The sequence below is a fragment of the Mus musculus genome, chromosome 2 (assembly GCF_000001635.26).
Source record: "Mus musculus strain C57BL/6J chromosome 2, GRCm38.p6 C57BL/6J".
Classification (NCBI taxonomy): domain Eukaryota; kingdom Metazoa; phylum Chordata; class Mammalia; order Rodentia; family Muridae; genus Mus; species Mus musculus.
The window spans coordinates 130,927,272-130,948,753 of NC_000068.7; the positions used below are offsets into that span (position 1 = coordinate 130,927,272).

Consider the following 21,482-nt stretch of genomic DNA (forward strand, 5'->3'; position numbering starts at 1 on the left):
TTTCTTAGCTAGTGATTGATATGGGAGGGCTCAGTCCATTGTGGGTGGTGTCATCCCTGGGCAGGTGGTCCTGGGGTACATAAAAAAGCAGGCTGAGCAAGTCTAAAAGCTGCACCCCTCCATGGCCTCTGCACCAGCTCCTGCTTTCAAGTTCCGGCCTTTACGTTCATATCCTGATTTCCCTGGGTGATGGGCTATAAACCAAACTAAAGTAAACCCTTTCCTCCCCAAGTTGATTTTCGTCATGATGTTCATCACAGTTGTCTTCCTTTGGAAGATTTGACAGTGCTGTTTTGGGGAGGATTGTGCAAGGAACTATGGACTAGAAAAGCTGTTTAATGCTTAGAGCTTAGTGAGCTGTTATGTGGGAAGATGGAGTAGAAGAATATTGAGAACAACACAGATGTTGGAGACTGGCCCATAAAGTTTCAGAAAGAAGTTTGTGTGTCACTTTAAGATGCTATCAGGGCCATTTGATATTTTGAAGCTAGCAACCATAGAAGTGGACAGTTGATACTGGTTAGCCGGGGCGAATCAGCTTTAATTAAGAAGACCTGCAGCGCTGAGGCAGAACGTTCGGAAAGGGTTTCTACAGCACACAGATGCTGTAGTCCAGATAGAAGGCCATACCTCTCTCTGGCAGCCAACCTTGGTAATCTCTTAAGAGTCTCCCAGCTGGTACTGGTTTTGAAGTCATGAAGGGGTCATGGAAAGCAGCTGAGGTTTTACACAGTGAATGTGCAACACCAGTTGATGTTGAAGCCCCAAGATTGAAAGAGTCATGGAAAGAAGTTAAGGTTTGTTACCATGTGGTAAGCCAGTTCCAAAAGAGAGCCCAGGAGAGGTCATGGTGAAGGTGCAGCCTAGATGCCAGTACCGTGAGATGACCACCAAGGACAGCAACAGGTATGAAATGGAGCCTGCCTGAGACTAGTAGACACGTGTGCCGTGGCAAGGCCTTTGGAGCCAAGACAATTGTGATTGGCAGAGGCTGGCACTGAGCTTTACACTGTGGACTTTAGTTCTGCTTTGATCTGGTTGTGACTGTGCCTGGCTCTTTCCTCTTGGAATAATAAAGTATTTTGCTTATTTTTTAATTTGCAGGAGTCCACAGCTAAAAAAATTAAAGACTTCGAACTTCTAGAGAGACTTTAGAGTGTCAAGACGGATTTTGGACATTTTAGAGACTTGGGATATTTTATATCTTTAATTATAGGCACTAAACTCTGATACACCCTATTTTATAGAAATTATACCACTAGATTTAACATCAATCTGTTAATAGTAGATGATTTCAGTACCCTGTTTTCTGTAATAGATCAAGCTGAATAAAATAAACATGAGAATTAATTGACATCACACATCAAATGGACTTAACAGAGGTCTACATAATATTCCACCAGAACACCAAAGAACACAGTTCTGAGAACACACAGAGCTTTTCTAAAGCAGGCCACACCTTGAGACACAAAACCAGTCTTTACAAGTTCAAAAAGATTGCAATCACTCCAGTTATTCTGACCACAATGCAGTAAAACTTAAAATACACAGCAGTCAAATCTCTGGTAAATACAGAAACTCTTTGTATTTGAGAATAAGTAACTCATTACTGAATGATGAATGGGTCAAAGAAGAAATCAAGAAAGAAATATATAGTTCTAAGTGCCAACATTTTTTTAAAAAATCAGAAAAAGCACTAATTGATGACTTAATGTGGCAACTCAGAAATTAGGAAAAATGAAAACAAACTAAATCTAGACCCAGTTGGTAGCAAGAAATAAATGAAATATAAACAAAAAAATACGACAAAAAAAAATCAATGATTCTGAGAATTGGTGCTTTGAGAAGATATGGCCAACAGACCTTTGGCTCAACTAGCCAAAATAAAGAGAGAGGACCCAAATGAACAGAATCAGAACTGAACAGGAAAACATTACAACAGATACCAGAAACGTTAAGAATTTTAGAGGTAGCCGGGAAGTGGTGGTGCACACCTTTAATCCCAGTACTTGGGAGGCAGAGGTGGGTGGATTTCTGAGTTCGAGGCCAGCCTGGTCTACAGAGTGAGTTCCAGGACAGCCAGGTATACACAGAGAAACCCTGTCTCGAAAAACCAGAAAAACAAACCAAAAACAAAAACAAAAATGAATTTTAGTGGTAATACTTTAAAAACCTCTAACACATTAAAATTAGAGAGCCTTAAAGAAGTGAATGGATTTCTAGATTCAGCCAAAATTAAACCAAAAATTAGCCAACAACCTGAACAGACCCGCTATACAAATGAGGAGATTGGCATAGTAATAAAGAACCTACCAGATAAAAGAAAGTTCAGGGCTAGATGGAGTCCCAGAGGAATTTTTCCAGACATTCAGAGAAGTTCTACAGTCAATCTTCTGAAACTATTAAAAAAAGAAAGAAAGAAAAAACAAAACAAAACAGAAGGAACATCCCCCAAACTCTTTCTGTAAAGCCATTTAAAAAGGAGAGAGAAGAGACAGGCCCCAGTGGCATCCCCAAAAGAGACCTGGACATGGGTAGCTGGTTAATTCCTGAACATGCTGGTGAGGTGTTGAGGAAATCAGAAATAGTGGTGAGAATGAAGAAGCTTTCCCTTCACCCATGAAAGGTGAATTTAATTTTACTTCTACAATTAAGGGTGCCATCTGCTGACTTAGACATCAGAACTGCAGATTCTCTGCCCTTCAGGTTCTGGGATCGGCTCTAGTGTTCCAACTTGGGATGTTTCTGACAGGCAGTCCTTGCTCAAGAGCTTCCCCTCTGCCAAAGCTCAACTGTCTCCTTTACCCAGTTCCGCTTGTTTCTTATCACTCCTTCCTCTTGTGGTGTTACAACCAACCTGGACCCCAGACTCTTGACTTAGCAAATGCTTCCCAAAAGCTAGCGCTGGGGCTGGGGCTCAGGAGATGGCTCAATCAGTGACGTGCTTGTTGTGTAACCGTGGCTTGCTGAGTTTAGACCCAGAACCAACAGAAAGCTGGGTGTGAAGGTGCACACCCATAAGCAGTGCTGGAGAGAGGCTGTAAAGATAGGTGGGCACAGGGCACACTGGCCACGGGAGCTCTTAAGCAAAGATTGCCTGGGAAGGGGTCCATGTTGGATTGAAATGCTTGGACCTTTAAATCTTCAAAAATTTGGGCTGTCCTGGGAAAGGCATGGTGTGGTAGTACGGTCCTGAAGGACAAAATAATGACCACGTGTACTGCTGTCACTGACAGCATCCTTCCTTGAGCAGGGAATTAGCATGTCTTCCTGTCTTCCTTAAGAATGAGAAAATATTTCCTAGATGCCATTCACAGACTTGTCTCACATCTAAGGATTAGATTACATGCTATGACAAAGATTAGCAATTATTCTTTATAGCGATTACCAACTTTTCTAGGATAGAGAATTCTGAGCTTTGAGGTATCTGTTACACATTTTGAATACTTGCTAAATGTCTCTGCCCTCCTCTATATGTAGATATACACTTGTTACTTCTGACAAATGAATATCTGTAGAGTTTTCATGTTTGACTTAGGAGAAGGTGTGCTTAGTTTCCTTTCCCTCCTTGTGCTCGTTGGGATGGGTCTGCTTAACCACAGGAGCCTGAGGAGTCGGGGTGACTTTTTAGGTAGAAGCCAAGTGTTGGGGATGACAGAAGAAGGCTACAGAGCATTGGGCTACTGATAATTATGTGATTGCCTTACATGATTTTGTTAGGCGTATTAGAACTTAACCTTACGTGAGTGTGTATTTCTGGTTATTGGGACACAAGGGACACAAGGAAACAGGGTTGTTTAAACTAACAACCCTGGGGTGCAGTAGATGTGGACAGGGTCCATAGAGATCTATATTATGCAACTGCAGTAGAAGAGAAAGGAAAGAAGATTGAGGAAATTGGAAGATCAGATTTTTATCATGGTCTGTACAAGAAATCTTAAGTAAATGGGCTAGAAATGTGTGGCTGTTGATTAGTGAAAAGATGTCATGGTTCAGGAGATTGGTAGTCTCTGTGGGAAGACAACTCACTGAAAGGGAGGAAATAGCCTGGAAGAGATAAAGAGACAGTGATCAGCTAGGAAGCTTAAAATTTAAATTTTGTTGGAAGTACTGTTAGGAATACTAGCAGAGGCCAGATGAATGTATGGTTAAGTTATAGCAAAGGAAAAGATTGTTAATGGTGAGGTTAGGAATGCAGGGTGACACCAACCTGTAATGTCAGCATTAGCGAGATAGAAGCAGGTGTTTAAGGCCATTCTCTGCTACTTAGCAAGTTGAGGCCAATCTGGACCACATGAGACCTTTTTTCAAAAATAAATCTCCTTAAACAAAAGAGGCTGGGTTTTTTGATAGATTCTTCAAGATGTTAATGTAAATAAATGGAAGACCAAGGATGGCATGCTAATATCCTCAGTGTCTGAAGAAGGACTATGTAGTGTTGGCTGCTGACTCTGAAGTAAGTGCTCATTACTGACAGATAGTGTATCTTAGAGCCTGGCAGATGGGATGGAAGTGAGGAAGCAAGTAGCACCTTTGTATATTATGTTCTAAGTAGCCAGAGATACTTGACACAAAACAAAGTTGAGAAAATGTATCTTCTAGAAAATACAGACATGGAAAGGTGTCCTTTCTATAAAAGAGGTATTAAACATTAACCTGAAAAAAAAGTTAGCAAATTGGGCTTTGGCAAATGAATATAGTCAAGTTTCATTTTTATTTTGTTTTTTGTATATGACTGTTTGGCTTGTTGTACCATGTGTGTTCCTGGTGCCTAGGAAGTCAGCTGGAGTTACAGATGGTGTGAGTTGCCATGTGGGTGCTGAGAGATGAACCTAGGTCCTCTGGAAGAGCAGTTAGTGCTCTTAACCACTGAGCCATCTCTCTAGTTCCTTCTGTAGAATTTTCATTAATTTACAAAGGAGAAAGTATAAATGATAAAACCATGAGAAGATAGACCGGCACTAGAATTAGTGGAGTCAAAATGTTAATGATATGTCAGATACGCCTTATATGAGGAAGTTGCAAAATTATGAAAATCCAGGCACTCCACTGAGTTAGAAATCTAGGCTCTGATGCATACTGCTATGGTAAGGTAGCAAGTGGCCATTGAGTGCAGAAGTGAGTCTGGATGGGTCTTCTGGTGTTGTGGAGCACACAGACTGCTGTCTTCTGCATTGCAGTTTCACCTGTATTTCCTTGGAACTACTTAGCTTTGCAACTAGGCGTTAAAAAAAACTTTATATTTATGGTTTTAAGTTATTTATTTGTTTTATTTTATTTTATGAGACATAGTCTCACTCTCTAACCTAGGCTGGCCTGGAACTGCCTAGGTAACTTGAGCTGGTGATTCTCTTGCCATAGCCTTCTAAAATTTTAGATTGCAGGCATAAGCCAGACCACTCCTGACTTTTGTAGCCATTTTTCTGACATGAAGTGTAACTTTGCTTTCATAACTAAAATGATTTAGTTGTTTTGTTATTGTTTAATCCCTTTTGCTTTGAATGTATCCTTTTGTGTGGGTGGCAGATATATAACCACAGACTTTTCCACAGGCATCCTACCCTAGGTCCAGAAATGACTCTGAGACGTCTTATATATGAATGAATGCCTAGGCCAATAGCTTTGGCTGATTTCCACGGGTTCATAGCTCAGTTATCCCATTTAAACTAGTCTAAGTCATGCCATGAGGCTACATACCCCTCCTTCAGTTTCAGGCGACTGTCTTCTCAGTTGTGTAATGTCCTATCCTCTGTTGCTGCTCCCCAACCCCCATCCTTGCGTCATAGTCCGTCTGTCCTCGTCTCCCCCCATTTACTTGCACAACGGACTCTACTCTAGAAGTCCTCTCTGTGCTGGAGCTTGCACCTCCGCTCTCCCCGTCTAAGCTAATAGGCAACAGCATTGTACAGACAGGTGATGCTTCCATACATCGCACAGGAGATTCTCCCTACACAGATACTTATTCATCCAGCGTGAATGCAACCGTCCAGGCGTGTTCTCCTAGTTGTAGTACATGCTGTTGTATCAGTCTGATGAATTTCTTTGTCTTTACAACCAAGAAAGATAATACTGTAAGAAATTTTGACTAACATTTTTTCTTTATTTAAATTACAGACTAACTGGCTCTTCTGGATTTGTAACAGATGGACCTGGGAATTATAAATATAAGACGAAGTGCACATGGCTCATTGAAGGACAGTAAGTTATAATGGCTGACTTTATTTTAATTTATTATAAGAGCACAGTATAGCACAAAATACTTCCATGTGTGTTATTGCTATTTCTTGAGACAGGACCTTTCTGACTGAGTAACTCAGGCTGACCTTGAATTTTGCTATGCTACCTCTGCTTCCCAAGTGCTAGGGTGGTAGGTGTGGACCACCATGCCCTGCTGCTAAAATACCGTTCATTGATGCTTTTCATTTGGATAGTGTTCTTGCTTTTTAAAATTTACTTTTTGGGGGACCAGAGAGATGGCTCAGTGGGTAAAGTGCTTGCTGAACAAGTCTGGTTATGTGAGTTAATCCCTGGCTCCCACAGTGGAAGAGTGACTCCTGAAAGTTGTCTTCTGACTCCCACGCTTGTGCATGCACGCACACACACAAATAATAAAATAAAAAATTAAAAGGAAATTTTCTTTTTTGGGTGATAGGGATTGAACCTATGACTTCACTAAGCAAGTGCTCTATTGTTAAATAATTCCTTTAATTTGTGGGTTTTTTTTTTTTAGGTTCCAAGTTGACTTAATGTTATAAATGAAAGATACATACCAGAAATTTGCATATTTCTAATAGTTTAAAAAACTTAGTTAAAATCTTTTTAATAGTTTGCTTAAATCTTTATATAATAATGCTATTATATCATTTTTCTAAATATTGATTTTATTATCAGCAAAACAGTAAATGAGCCATCAGAATAACCACTGTAGCCTGTTTCCCTGGCCCTCTGTCCTTCCATCTGTCTATCTTCTCTTTTTTTTCCTTTTTTGTGCCTGTCATTTAGGGCAAAGCATTTTAGTCTCTGAACAAAACTTTGAAATTTCCAAGTAACTCTTGTTTATTTGTTGTGTCTCATATTCAACCCAAGAAATATTATTTACTAACTCATTTAAAAGCAACAATTATAACCCACTACATGTTAGCAGAAAAACCTATTTGTTTTTATTGAGACGGGATCACACTAGTAAGCACTACATGGCATGGCGTTCACTGTGTAGACCAGGCAGGCTGGCTTCGTGCTCTTGACAGTCCTCCTGTGTTTGTCTCTCACTTCTGAGTGCTGGGATTATAGACATTACCAACACACCGATTTGGGGGGTTGGGGTACTGGGATCAGTCCAGAGTTGCATGGATGCTAGGCAAGCACTCCACCAACTTAGCTATATCCCTGGTCATAAATGTCATAAGGAAAAAAATTCCTTATATTTAAAGAAATTTTAAGAATTGCATTGTTTAAGATTTCACAGATCTCTTTGCTATCTGGCAATCTTTTTTGATATTTTGTTTTGTTTTTAAAAATATGTGGTATGTAAACAAACTTAAATATGAATGGGACAGTTCCAGATGAGAGTGAAAAGTTAAATATTTGGGAGAAAAATTGATAGGTTTATCTATTATGGAAAATTTCAGAGATTTTAGTAAAATTTGAAAATGGAGCTGGGAGGTCTGAGGTAGTCATCTAAAGCTGCCAGTTGTAGAGCGTGTTGGAGTGTGGAGTCAGAGGGAGTTACTGATACACTTGTTGAAATTGCCCAGGCTTCATGGGAAGTGATGAGGGGCTGTTACTGTGACTCTGGGCAGGGCTTGTTAGTTTCCTTTGGATTTAGTCTCAGTCAGAGTTGATACATAGTTTCCTGAGGACGTGGCTTTTTGGTACAGTGCTGTGAAAAGGCAGAGAAGCAGGTAAACTTAGAAAATGTGTGTTTTTAAAGTGATGTGTTATGAAATCTTACGTAAGATGAATAAAGAAAGAAGTGGGGACACTGAGGGCTCCTGTTTCTAAATGTTAAAAGCAAGGCTGGAAACATTCTTTGAAGGCCCCTGAAGTCAGAGCCCGTGTCTCTTTTGGTTCCCAGGACATTTTTGATATTCCCTTACACATAGCAAATACTAACTAGATCTCTGACAAATGCAGGAAAGCTGTTTATATTTATATATATTTATATTGTATATTTTTCTCCTTATAAATTCTTTAAAAGTCTGTTTTAGTAGTTAATGTTATGATTATTATAAATTACTTAATTATTTTTCTAGGCCAAATAGAATAATGAGACTTCGCTTCAACCATTTTGCTACAGAATGTAGCTGGGACCATTTATATGTTTATGATGGGGACTCAATCTACGCACCTCTGATTGCTGCCTTTAGGTAAGCCCTGCTGCATTTCATCTCAGGAAGTAAGTGTGTCTCCAGGATGGAGTCCGTGCTGCATTTACTTTATTCTGCAGTCACACTCATCTCATGGAATTAGTTCTGTTCTGGTGAGCTACAGTTCACTTGGTTTTTATGTACTGGGTCGTTTTCCATGTATACTAGTATGTAGCCACGGTTAGTCTTGAACTTCTGGTTCTCCTGCCTCCACCTTCCAAGTGCTAGGAGTATAGGCTTGTGCCACTGTGCCTGACTCATTTCACATTCTTGAACTGTGAAGTTTTGATAACACTATTAAATTTACCTGCTATTTGTGATTTTGTTAAAGTTTGCATTAAAAAGTTTTTGACTATATTGATAATATTTTTGTGACAAATTTAAATCAGAAACCATACCTTTCTTGTTCTTGTATGTATTTCATTCCATAGGCCCTTAGGAATAACTTTTTTCAATAGTATATAGTTCTCTCAGTTTGTATATATGTATTATTAGGGATAGGAGGAGCTTTCTGGAAGACTATTTATAAATTGGACAATGGCTAGCTGTTGAGAGTGAGGAATTTGCTAGTTTTGTTTTGTAAATCCCTCCCCAATGCATCTGTATTAGTGATTTAATAAAATAATGCAATTTTGTCAGTTATATGGGTTGCACTGAATTTTTGCTATTTTATTTTAAGAAAGATTTTTGTGTGTCTACAGTGTATATGAGTGTATGATATGTGTGCGTGTGCATGTGTGTGTGTACTTCTATGCAGGTACTCACATGCTATGGTGTGCACGTAAGGTTGGAGTGCAGCCTCACATGTTGATCATTATATTCCACCTTGTTAGAGATAGGTTGTCTTTGTTGTTTGCTGCGGCCTGGAGCTGGAGCTGGAGCTAAGGAGTCTCAGCCACCTGACATGGGTACTGGGAACCAAGAGCAGCAAGACCTCTTCTTCTTCTTCTTCTTTTTTTTTTTTTGGTTTTTCAGGACAGAGTTTCTCTGTATAGCCCTGGCTGTCCTGGAACTCACTCTGTAGACCAGGCTGGCCTCGAACTCAGAAATCCGCCTGCCTCTGCCTCCCGAGTGCTAGGATTAAAGGCATGCACCACCACGTCCGGTGCAAGACCTTTTCTTAATTGCTGAGGTCTCTCTCCATCCCCATTTCCAGACTTCTTTCCTTCAAACATTCTACTTCCTTCACGTAATTTTGTGTGTGTGTGTGTAGTCCTGGATGCCTGGAACACACTATATAGACCAGGTTGGTCTTGAACTGACAGAGATCCACCCACTTCTGCTTCCCAAGAGCTAGAATTAAAGACATTCATCAATCACCATGCGTAGCAACTTAAATTTTCTGAAAGTTTATTGTTACTTTGTATGTGGGGGAGGGAGAATGGAGGGGTTGGCACATGTGTGCCCGAGTGGAGGTTAGAGGACAGTTTTGTGGAGTCTGTTTTCTAATTCCACCTTTACAGGGCTTCCAAGGATTGAACTTGGTTTCTAGGCAAATGGCTTTGACCTGCTGAGGTATCTCACTGGCCCCTTATTTCTTTACTTTAGAAAGAAATCAACACTTTTCTGTTCTTCTCTTGGTGGTAGTCTGCTGGAATGCCACATAGTGAGGGAGGGACTACTTAGTACGCAAGGAGGCAAAGGACAAATTAGAAGACTAGTTCTCCACCCATTGCTCCTATAGCTCTCCAACAATTATTTTAACTGAGAACTTAAGAGTTTCACTTAATGGAGCCAAAGAGCAGGCTGTGCTAAGCATTTAAAATGGCATTTGCCATGTGTTAACCATGTATATATCTATTATTTGAAATATACCTTGCATTATGGGAGGAGGCACCTCAAACTATAATGGAAGCACAAAAACTAAATATGATATTATTATGATACTACTTTTTAGGAATTCATCTATTTAACTGCATTTGTTAATCAGAATTCATAGAGACCCTTTTATGTGACTGGCCTTTGAATTAGCTAGCCATAGCCATTGTAAGAATATGAGCCAAGCAGTTGTACTTAGAGTTTACTTAGACTGTGTATTTGATTAAATAGGCATAAAAATTTCTGTATGTAGAGAATGTTGGTTAATTGAGAGCATGAACTAATACACTGGTTAGGTATTAAAGCTACCTACTGTTGGGCATGGTTAGTCCCAGCTCTTTGGAGGCAGGGCCGTTCAGGTCTCTCTGAGTTTGAGGCCAGTCAAGTTCCCATGAGTTTCAGGCCAGGCAGAGCTACATAGACAAAATACAGAAATGAAAAACAAAAATAAAAACCTTAACTTATAACATATTTGAGTATTAATTTTATAAAATTATAGTGAGATAATATAAAAGATCCACCCCAAAACCTTTTTAGTACTTACAATGCCAAGCACATTCTCTATCTAGAACTAAGGTGATAATGTCTATCAATTTAAAATTTTGTGGTGTGGGTTTGTAGTAATATTTTAGCTGTTAAGAGCCTTTGTTGTTCTTGCAGAGGAGTGCCCTGATTCAATTCCTAGTACCCACATGGTAGTTTACAACTCTCCATAGCTCCATTTCCACATGGTAGTTTACAACTCTCCATAGCTCCATTGCCTTCTAACCTTCACAGGCACCAGGTAAACACAGTGCAGACATTCATGTAAGCAAAACACTCATGCACATAAAATAAAATAAACACATCTTTTAAAAAGTGTTGTGGTGCTCAGGGTCCAGTCTGGAGCCTTGTGCATGCTGGGCAGGCATTTTACTACTGAGTTACATTGCTAGCTGAAAATTGTTGTATTTAAAAATCAGAGCACCAGAGCCCGGCGTGGTGGCACACGCCTTTAATCCCAGCACTTGGGAGGCAGAGGCAGGCGGATTTCTGAGTTTGAGGCCAGCCCGGTCTACAGAGTGAGTTCTAGGACAGCCAGGGCTACACAGAGAAACCCTGTCTCGAAAAACCAAAACAACAACAACAACAACACCAACAATCAGAGCACCACCTCCCTACTGTCTTAGGTTGTGTGGTTTTCTCAGCATTGCCATTGTACCAGTAGAAGAATCGGCATGTTGGTGATGTGCTGAGCATCCAGTATAGAGACAGCCTAGCAATAGATAGTTCATGTAAGGTGCATGAATGAAATGAATAAAAGGAAAACCAAAAAGGATTCATAAGATAATTTACTTTCAGTGTAAATCCTGCCTGAGTTGCTGAATAGATCATTTAAGTGCTCTAAACTTCAAAACTGTGTGTGGTCGCACATACTTTTAACCCTAGCAGCATGAGAGGCTGAAGCAAGAGGACTGCTAAGAGTTCAAGGGCAGCTGGGGTTGTAGACTAGACTTTAGCATCTAAAACATAAGACAAAGGTACTGTGTTAGTTTAATCTGCATTCTATCTGGCTTTGCTGCAAGCTGTAGCTTAATTTGCTTCCGGACTATTTCATATTTGTCTTTTATATATTGAAATTCTAAATAAAAACAGTTTAACAACGTTCTATTACTAGACAAATGTGAGGACCACTGGGGCAATGGTTTATATCTTTAATATCCTTCTAGCTCACTACCTTTTCTAGCTCCATAATTTTATGGAACATTCAACATATACCAAGTATTTTATGAAGGACCTGTTGGCAGGTGTGGTCATGGTGATTGACCAGGGCACATTCTTCAGAAGAATATTATTCTTAAGCTGGTATTCAGACCTATAACACCCGCATTAAAGAGCCTAATGTGGGAAGTTTGTAAGTTTAGGTTCAGCCTGGGTTAATTAATATTTTTAAAAAGATTTATTTATTTTATTTATATGATTTCTTTATTTTATTTACACTATAGCTGTCTTCAGACACACCAGAATGGGATATTGGATCCCCATTACAAATGGCTGTGAGCCACCATGTGGTTGCTGGATATTGAACTAAGGACCTCTGGAAGAACAGTCAGTGCTCTTAACCCCTGAGCCATCTCTCCAGCCCTAAAATGACTATTTTTTTTTTTTTTTTTTTTTTTTGGTTTTTCGAGACAGGGTTTCTCTGTGCAGCCCTGGCTGTCCTGGAACTCACTCTGTAGACCACGCTGGCCTCGAACTCAGAAATCCACCTGCCTCTGTCTCCCGAGTGCTGGGATTAAAGGCGTGCGCCACCACGCCGGCTCGAATATTTTTTTAAAAATTGGTTTGTATGGGTGTTTGGTATACATGTGTTATACCATTACATGCTTGGTGCTTGGTGTCTGAAGGCTAGAAGAAGATGTTGGATATCATCAAACTGGAGTTACAATTGGTATGAGCCTCTGTATAAGTGCTGGGTAATTGAAACCAGGTCTTCAGGAAGAAAGCAGCTAGTGCTCTTAAGTGCTTGCTTGCTTGCTTGCTTATTTATTTATTTATTTATTTATTTATTTATAAGAAACTCAATACGTATGAGACATTTGTTAGCACCTAATTGAAAACTGTTCAGGTCAGTTCTCTTTTACATTGTGGACCCTTCTTTACCAGGCAAAGTGTAGACAGTGCTCAATCCTCACCAAGGTCTGATCCTTGACCTTTGAGAATCTTTCTTCCTTTCTACATATTTTGACCCTTGAGGAGCTTATAGTCTTGGGAGGAGAGAGATACACTGATTTGGGGATGACTAGGTATGATGGTTAATCTTATGTAGCTTGATTGGATTGAGAGACACCTAGAGTTCAAGATGGTATACCTTGGTATATTGCTAGCTAGGCTGGGGGGCTAGATCTGGCATCAAATCAAGTTGTAGAAGAAAGGACTTTTTTGGACTAACAGTTCCACCAGAATAGGAGTCCATGATGATGGAGCAGAGATAGCAGGGGTAGGTGGTGGAAGTAGTAACTAAGAGCTCATAGCTTGAACTGCAAGCAGGAGGCAGAGAGGACATATTGGGGATGATGGCAGGAGGATTTTGAAACCTTGACCCTAGTGATGCTCCTTTTCCACCAAGGCCACACCTCCTAATTCCTCCCAAATCGCCACCAAGTGAGTGCCAAGTATTCAAATACACAAGACTTAGGGGGCACATCTCACTCAAAACACAGGAACACACCTTTAGTACAGGCTGTGTTTTCATAGGCTTGGAGCCAGGATTGTCTATATGCTACTGACTGCTGTGAGCTGAGGAACTTCGCTGTTATACAATATCTCCCTTGGATGATAGGATGGAATTTCTGAAACCAAAATACATCCTTCTTTCCCCCATAAATTTAATTGTTTATTTTTTGAAGCAGAATCTCATGTAGCCTAGGCTGGACTTAAATTCAAGAATCCAGTGACTGCCTTGAATCCACCTCCCCAAGTGTCTCCTTGCCTATTGGCCTGTAAGTTGTTTTTATCAGATGTTTTTCCATTAAGTGTTGACTAATATACTAGCAAATTTACATAGTACAGTTGGTAAAGTCAGGTTGTGCCTCATATATATTTAGGGATTCCATGTTAGCCTGAGACAGTTATGCTGAGTTTCAGATTTATGAAGAAAATACATAGTTCTGTAATTTTTCAAAATGAACCCAGTAGGACCTGCCTGTATCCCCAGCACTTGGATGGGGAAGGAGAGAATAGCTGAACAGATAGATTCCCAGAGTCCATTGGCTAGCCAGCCTAACTGAGGAAGGTATCTCAATCCTCTGAATGAAGGAATGAAGGAATGAAGGAATGAATGAACGAATGAACGAAGGAAGCTAAAGAGATGGCTCAGTGATTAAAAGTACTGGCTGCCCTTCCAGAGAACCCAGGATTGAGTCCCAGTACCCATAATGGTGCCTCACAACCACCTGTAACTCTAGTCCCAGGGAATTCAATACCCTCTTCTGGCAACAAACATACACATATATGCAGGCAAAACACCTATACATATCAAATGAAACAATAAAGAAAATATAAAGTAGACAGTGATAGAAGAAAGACGCCCAACTTCTACACACATGAGCATGGGTACCTGCACTAGCAAGTATATACAGTACACCAAAAAAACCCAAAATTCCAAATGTTGGTGTCCTTGAATGTCTACCCTGTGACCTATGGATCTTATATAACTGGGACACAACATAGAATCATCATAGACTTACTTAAAATGTTATGAAATTTGTGTGTGAGATTGATGGTAACATTATAGCACAGTGTTCAGAGGTTGATCATACTTTCTAGTCTGTGCTTAGAATGTGAAGTGGTGAGCAGCCTGGGGTAGGCAGTTGAAGAACTGCCTGCAGCTTAGACTACATTTACATATATTGGTTTCCTTAGGGACAGGGATAGGGACTCACAGTAGCTCCTCTTCCTCACATGTCTTGCATGCTGAGCTAGATAGACTATGTTTGTGTTTACTCCATATTATTGACATAAGTGAGTTAATGTGTTTTCATTCTGGGAGAAATCTATATATGCCACAGCTGTCACAGTTTGATTTTAAGGTAAATAGAAGCAACTGCCCAAACGTCTTTGACAGTGAAGAAGCTGTCCTACCTTGTCCAGCCTCTGTAGTTGTAGTTGGCAAACTTATCCATCCTGCATATTTAAATGCCCTCTGTAAGAAGACTGTTGCACCTTCTAGCAGCACACTGCTGTAAGCACTTCTCCTGCTCTGCTGGTTGGTCCTTGCTGTGCTGCTGTGAGATAGTCTGGGTTTCTCTCATTGTCCCTATGAAGAAATCAAAACTTGGACATGTCAGTGACTTTCCAGGATATGTGGAAGGACAGACTCTCTGGTCTACTTTTTCCTCAAATCTGTGCTAGACTAGGAGAGTACAGCATTTCCCACAAGTGGTTAAAAATCCCCAATCCTTTCCTGTGATCATTTGCATGGAACGTACCTGTTTCTAGGTGGCCTTGCTCTTTCTTCCCCCACACCCGTCTAAGTGCGTGTGTGTGTGTGTGTGTGTGTGTGCGTGTGTGTGTGTGTGTGTGTGTGTGTGTGTCTGTCTGTCTCTGCCTTTATATGTTTCTCATGTTTTTTTGTTTGTATTTATTCTTTTATTAACTGAATACATAGTAGAAAATGTGTCGGTGTTCTGTAAGCCCTAGAGTACTGTCAGAATCTTACAGTTCCTATGTTCTCTCTTGATACTGAGACAGCTGGCTCAGTTTAATTCCTTCTGCACAGGCATGGAGAGCTGAGTTTAGATCTCCAGGACTCAAGTAAAAGTCCAGGTGTGGTTGTGAGCCTGTGATCACAGTGCTGAAGAGGCGGAGACAAGAGAGGTCCTGGAACTTACTGGCCAGTCCGGTCTAACCAATCAGTGAGCTCAGGTTCAGTGAAAGATCCTACCCCCCAAAATGAGGTGGGCTGTGTTGCGGCACATGCATATAATTCCAGCACTCAAGAGGCTCTCTGAGAATTCAAGGCCAGCCTGGTTTGCATAGTGAGTTCTAGTCCAGCCAGTACTACTTCATGAAACTCTTATCTCCAGAAGAAAAAGGAGGGGAGTGATTGAAGACACCTGACAGTGACGTCTGCAGGCACACTCACATAATGTACCCTACACACTTTGGTGCGGATAACATGCACATATAGGTGCTCTCATACACGCAAATTAAATGAAAAATCCCATCCTCTTCTCATCGGCGCTCTCTGTTTATGTTCTCTTGTAGTCACTTTTATGTGCATGTACCTACGCTTACATAGATGTACAGGTACCCCGGGCCTGTTGTTTTTTCTCTGTGCCTCCCTTTTTTTTTTTTTTTTTCGAGACAGGGTGACAGGGTTTCTCTGTGTAGCCCTACCTATTGTCCTCACGAAGCTCTTGGTTAGTCTTGCAGACCTACAGATTTGTAATGACTAATTTAATCAACTCCCATAAATAAGCAATTAGGTGACTTTTAGTCAGTTGTCATCTGAATAGTGCTGTAGTAGTGTTCTTTGTTTTTCTGTGTATATACGGGGAAGTATTTCTTATACAAAGAGAATTGCTAGGTCGTAGTTTTTAAGATGGTCATAACCCTGAAGTAGGAATTTACCTGGTGTAATCGTCCAAAAACTTAGGGGACTAGGGATTGAGTGAGTGAAAGAGAGAGTAGTACTGATAAGATGTTTATTTATTGAGTGAAGTTGTATGTGTGGAGCAAATCACATGGCTTTTCTAGTGGCTAAATGTGATTGGTGGTAGTAGTTGTAGTGAATTGATAATGGAAAAAATAATAGGAGCGACTAAACATGAAAATGATTTACCTTGGGAGTACACCATGTATTAAATGAGCGGGACCAACATAATATTCCTTACTGTTGGTAAGTGGGGTGGGGTAGACACTTCCATTCTATAATGAGGTTTCAAGTTACACACACGGACAAACTTACATGGAATTCACTATGTAGACCATGCTGGTCTTGAACTCAGAGATCCATCTGGGTCTGTCTTCCCAATACTGGGACTAAAGACATGTGCCACCATTTCCAGCCTTCAAGTTAATATATATCTTTTGTAAAACAAGGTGGTATGATTTTGTGGATCAAATGCCTTAAAAATGGTATATTCTTTTTTTTTTTTTTTTTTTTTTTTGAGACAGGGTGACAGGGTTTCTCTGTGTAGCCCTGGTTATCCTGGGAACTCACTCTGTAGACCAGGCTGGCCTCGAACTCAGAAATTCGCCTGCCTCTGCCTCCCAAGTGCTGGGACTAAAGGCGTGCACCACCACTGTCCCGCTGGTAGTCACTTACTCAATAAATCTTTACACATGAATTTACTGGCATCCAAAACTTCAAATATTACCCACTAGGTTCTTACTGAGATTCTAGGGAGCCTTTGGCACCTTCAGTGGCAGTGCTTATTGTGAATTATAAACATAAAATGTGTTACCAGTTTAACAACAAAAATACGTCTGAAAGCTAATAGTATAAGGATTATAAATCAGTAAACTTTTCTATTTTTACTTATATAAGACATCTATAAAATACATTAAAAAGATTATATGATACATATTACAAAAATATGTAAAGTATTTTCTTTCAACAGTATATATTTGACAGTTGTCAATTCATAAAGTTTGTTAATAATGTTATTGTAGAGACTTGAGAGTATTATAATAAAAAGTTTATAGCAAAAACAAAAAACCAAAAATTCAATCAAAGTCATAGATTTCAAATCCTTTTAGATGTTGGGCATAGTAGCGCATGCCTATAACCCAGGAGGTGGAAGCAGGTGGGTCTGTGAATTTGAGGCCAGCTAGAGTCACATTTACAGTGTGTGTTGGAACAGGAGCAGCAGGATCAAATAGTAACATATAGACAGTTTCTGTTGAAGTTGCTGTAATCTGGTCTGTGTTTACATTTCAGTGGCCTCATTGTTCCTGAAAGAGATGGCAATGAGACGGCTCCTGAGGTCACTGTCACTTCAGGTTATGCACTGCTGCATTTTTTCAGTGATGCTGCTTATAATCTGACTGGATTTAATATCACTTACAAGTAAGATATTTAGATTTAATATTTGTGATACTACTCAAATGACTTAATAACACTAATATATTGGAGGGAGGCTTCTAGCTAGTCAGGCTCCTTGCTAAATTTTAACATGGATTTTCTTCTTCTTCTTTTTTTTTTTTTTCATAATTGAAGAAACAGGAGCTAAAAGGTTAAACAAATATCAGCCCCACTGGTTGGGACCACAGTTCTTGGTCTTTCTAGATCTTGTCACTGAGGATCTCCTAGAAGAGAGAGACATTCTTCCGCTGCTGGAAGAAAATGTCAGGAGTTTTGCTAAGTGAATTTAATAAAGACTAGTAGTGTCTCAGTAATAATCATCAGTAGGAGAAATCTATATTTTTAAGCTATTGTAATAGTCCACTAATGCACCCCTTTAAAAAGTCTGAAGTATGGCATTTCAAATTGTAGCAAAACTGTTATCTTAAGTCATGAGACACTTAAACTCATACATGAAGTTAACTGCTCTTCTCCTTCTAAGCTGATAAAAGTTACTAAAGACCTTTAACTACATCACTGGAAAATAATCTTAAATTCTGTTAATTCTCAGAATCTTTACAGAGAAATGTATACCGTGAATGTTGGCAGCTCATTGGCTTCCTCTCCTTCCTCCACTTCCTAGCATGACCTTGCTGCTTTTGTAGAACTCTTTACTAATGAGCTACCAGAAAGAGTAGGATCCTGGTTGCCAGTCTTGAGCTAAGTCTAAGTGATTTTGCACAAATGTCTATTGTTTTGTAATTTCTCTAACTTTGTGAGTTATTTATTCTTCCTTCTTCATATGTGAATGCAGCAAGGTTGATTTGATTTCATTACTTGAGCCTGGGGCTCTAGCTACACAGAGCTCTGTGAGCACACTTGGGCTAACTGGTAAGTCCTGCAGTCACACTTGCAAATGAACTGAACTTAAACTGAAGGAGGAAGGTCTGCATTAGTTGCAATGTTGCTTAGTTGAAATTGTTGACTTCGTTTTCTCCTGTCTTTGTAGTTTTGACATGTGTCCGAATAATTGCTCAGGCCGAGGAGAGTGTAAGAGCAGTAACAGCAGCAGCGCTGTTGAGTGTGAATGTTCTGAAAACTGGAAAGGGGAGTCGTGTGACATTCCTCACTGTACAGACAACTGTGGCTTTCCTCACCGAGGCATCTGTAATGCAAGCGATACCAGAGGGTGCTCCTGCTTTCCTCACTGGCAGGGTAGGAGCTGCCCTTCAAAGTCCTTTCCCTCACAGAAAGTTCTGAGTTAGTGAACTGTAGGGAGTTTATTTTAGCAGCCATACGCCTTATGTTAATCATGTATCAGGTGGCATTTAAGCATTCATCTCCATTTATTCAGATTCTTTGAATTTACATATATGTGGTTGTTATCTATGTGCTTAGAATTGTGGAAAGGTTTGACAAATCCTTTGCAACTCATTCGTGGGAATTAGGGAACATGGTCTGGTGATAGAGAAGCAGAGACTCAAGCTGAGAGGAGGACAAGCGTTCCTTAGAGTCTCAGTGCTGTCATCTAGTGCCATTACCCAACACAACCGGGTACTAAGGTACTGTAGGGAATTCCCTGGGGTATTGAGGAAGCAGTCATCGTTGGTTTAGTGATTTTCCTTCTATGCTTAGGTCCTCAGAAAGTAAGTGTTCATGTAAATGTTTTTAGTTTGTCCAATTCTCCCTTTGTCTCTTTCATCTATTCAGCGCCTGGACTTGCCAGAAGATCGATTTTGATCTGTCATTATATTTCAACCCTAATGCCTTTTCCACATGAGTTAATATAATAACCCCTTGGTCTACCCTTTCTACTAAATGTTGCTTCAGCAAGATTTTTACCTCTAAAAAAGTTTAACCTGATTATCAGAAATTGCCAAATTATCAGAAAGTGTGTAGTATTAAATTTTATAAGGGAGTGATTGGTTTTGGTCTGTATCTTGAGTAAGTTAAAAACTCATGTTAGGTGCTAAGCAGATGGCTTCTTGGTTAAGAGTACTGGTTGCTCTTCCAGAGGACTCAGGTTTGATCCTAGCATCCACAAAGTAGCTCATAAGATCTGTAACTCTAGTTCCAGGGGATTCAATGCCTTTTCCTGACATCATTGGGTACCAAGCAAGCAAGTGGTATATAGGCATACATGTAAACAAAATACCTGTACATGTAAAAACCTTTAAAACCCCACAAGTTAAAGATGTTTGCGCTTAAGTGCTAAAGGAAACACAAGTCTTTTTTTTTTTTTTTTTTTGGTCTGTTTTTTAAAAAATTAATTTATTTATTTCATGTGAGTACATTGTTGCTGTCTTCAGACACACCAGAAGAGGGCATCAGATCCCCATTACATATGGTTGTGAGCCACCATGTAGTTGCTGGGATTTGAACTCAGGACCTCCAAGAAGAGCAGTCAGTTTTCTTAACCACTGAGCCATCTCTCTAGCCCCACAAGTCTTTAAATATTCTTTGCACTTAGATTGGAACTTGGAATACTATAAACTTTCAGGCTGCATTTTGTGAAGCTATTTGTTGTTGTTGTTGTTTTTTTTTTTTTTATTAGGTCCTGGATGCTCAATTCCTGTGCCAGCTAACCAGTCTTTTTGGACTCGAGAAGAATATTCTGATTTAAAGCTTCCCAGAGCCTCTCATAAAGCTGTGGTCAATGGAAATATAATGTGGGTTGTTGGCGGATATATGTTCAACCATTCAGATTACAGCATGGTTTTAGCGTAAGTGTCTTTATAATGAAACATTTTATTTATGGTAACTGAGTGTATATAAGGGGGTGTATACAGTGGTGTGCAAGAGGAGCTCGAAGGACAACTTCCTGGAGTTAGTTTTCTCCTTTCACCTTTGCAAGTGTTTTGGGTATTTGGTTCAGGTTGCCAGGCTTGTAATGCTTTGCCCTTTGAGCCATTTCCAGCTCTGAGAGTGGTGGTAAGTGCTTCTGTACAAAGCTTAAGTTTCCACCCTGAAAAACTGCAGTGTAAAAAAAAAAAGCCAAGAAATCACCAGTAATTACCGAGGAAAGTCTGTTTAAACTTTGGTAGTTTTCTTCTAAACTTTCTTGATATGTGTTGATATTCTACAATTTAACGCCCCAAAGAATTCATTGTCAAAATAAGAATAATTTATCTTTTTAAGGTACTTTCTTTGATATTTTGCTTTAGGTATATAGTAAGTTATATAAATAGGGGTTATTTTATCTTGATTTTATTAATAGTTTTCATATATCAGATGGTTTCAGTTTATAGCTTATTAGTATTAAATGGCCTTTGTCTAACAATTCCCAGGGTTTGAAGTCTTATTTGTGCTTTTTTGAAGGTAGAATATACATTATCATATTAGAGTTAGTTATAGAAAACAGATTTCAAGACAAGATTTATACATACTTAAAACCATGTTAATTTTATGGCCTGGAAATTTTTTCTTCTAGTGATTATAAAGCACTAGCACTCATCATAAAATTAGTAGGACTATTAGGCAGTTTGGTATAGTGTTTTTGTTAATGTTCTATTTCTTTGAAGAGACACCATGATCAAGGCAGTTTTAAAAGAAAGCATTTTATTAGGGGGCTTATTTACAGTTTCAGAGAGTAAGTCTATGAACATCATGGCAAGAAGCATGGTAGCAGCAAGGCACAGCACGGGAGCAGTAGCTAAGAGCTCGAATCTGATCTGCAAGCAAGTGGGAGGGAAGAAAGAGCAAAGGGAGGAGACAGACAGACAGGCAGACAGACACTGGGCCTAGCATGG

At 39.7% G+C, this 21,482-nt stretch overlaps 1 protein-coding gene across 3 annotated transcripts in view; it reads left to right on the forward strand.

The window, feature by feature from the left end:
• Positions 1-21,482, forward strand: part of Atrn (attractin) — a 123,904-nt gene that overhangs the window by 20,842 nt on the left and 81,580 nt on the right. For all 3 annotated transcript variants that reach the window (XM_006498606.4, NM_009730.3, XM_011239259.1), the window contains exons 2-6: positions 6,115-6,198; positions 8,253-8,366; positions 17,611-17,739; positions 18,743-18,948; positions 20,288-20,456. In XM_006498606.4, coding sequence (XP_006498669.1) covers positions 6,115-6,198; positions 8,253-8,366; positions 17,611-17,739; positions 18,743-18,948; positions 20,288-20,456 — 702 coding nt within the window. The remainder of the gene's footprint in view (positions 1-6,114; positions 6,199-8,252; positions 8,367-17,610; positions 17,740-18,742; positions 18,949-20,287; positions 20,457-21,482) is intronic.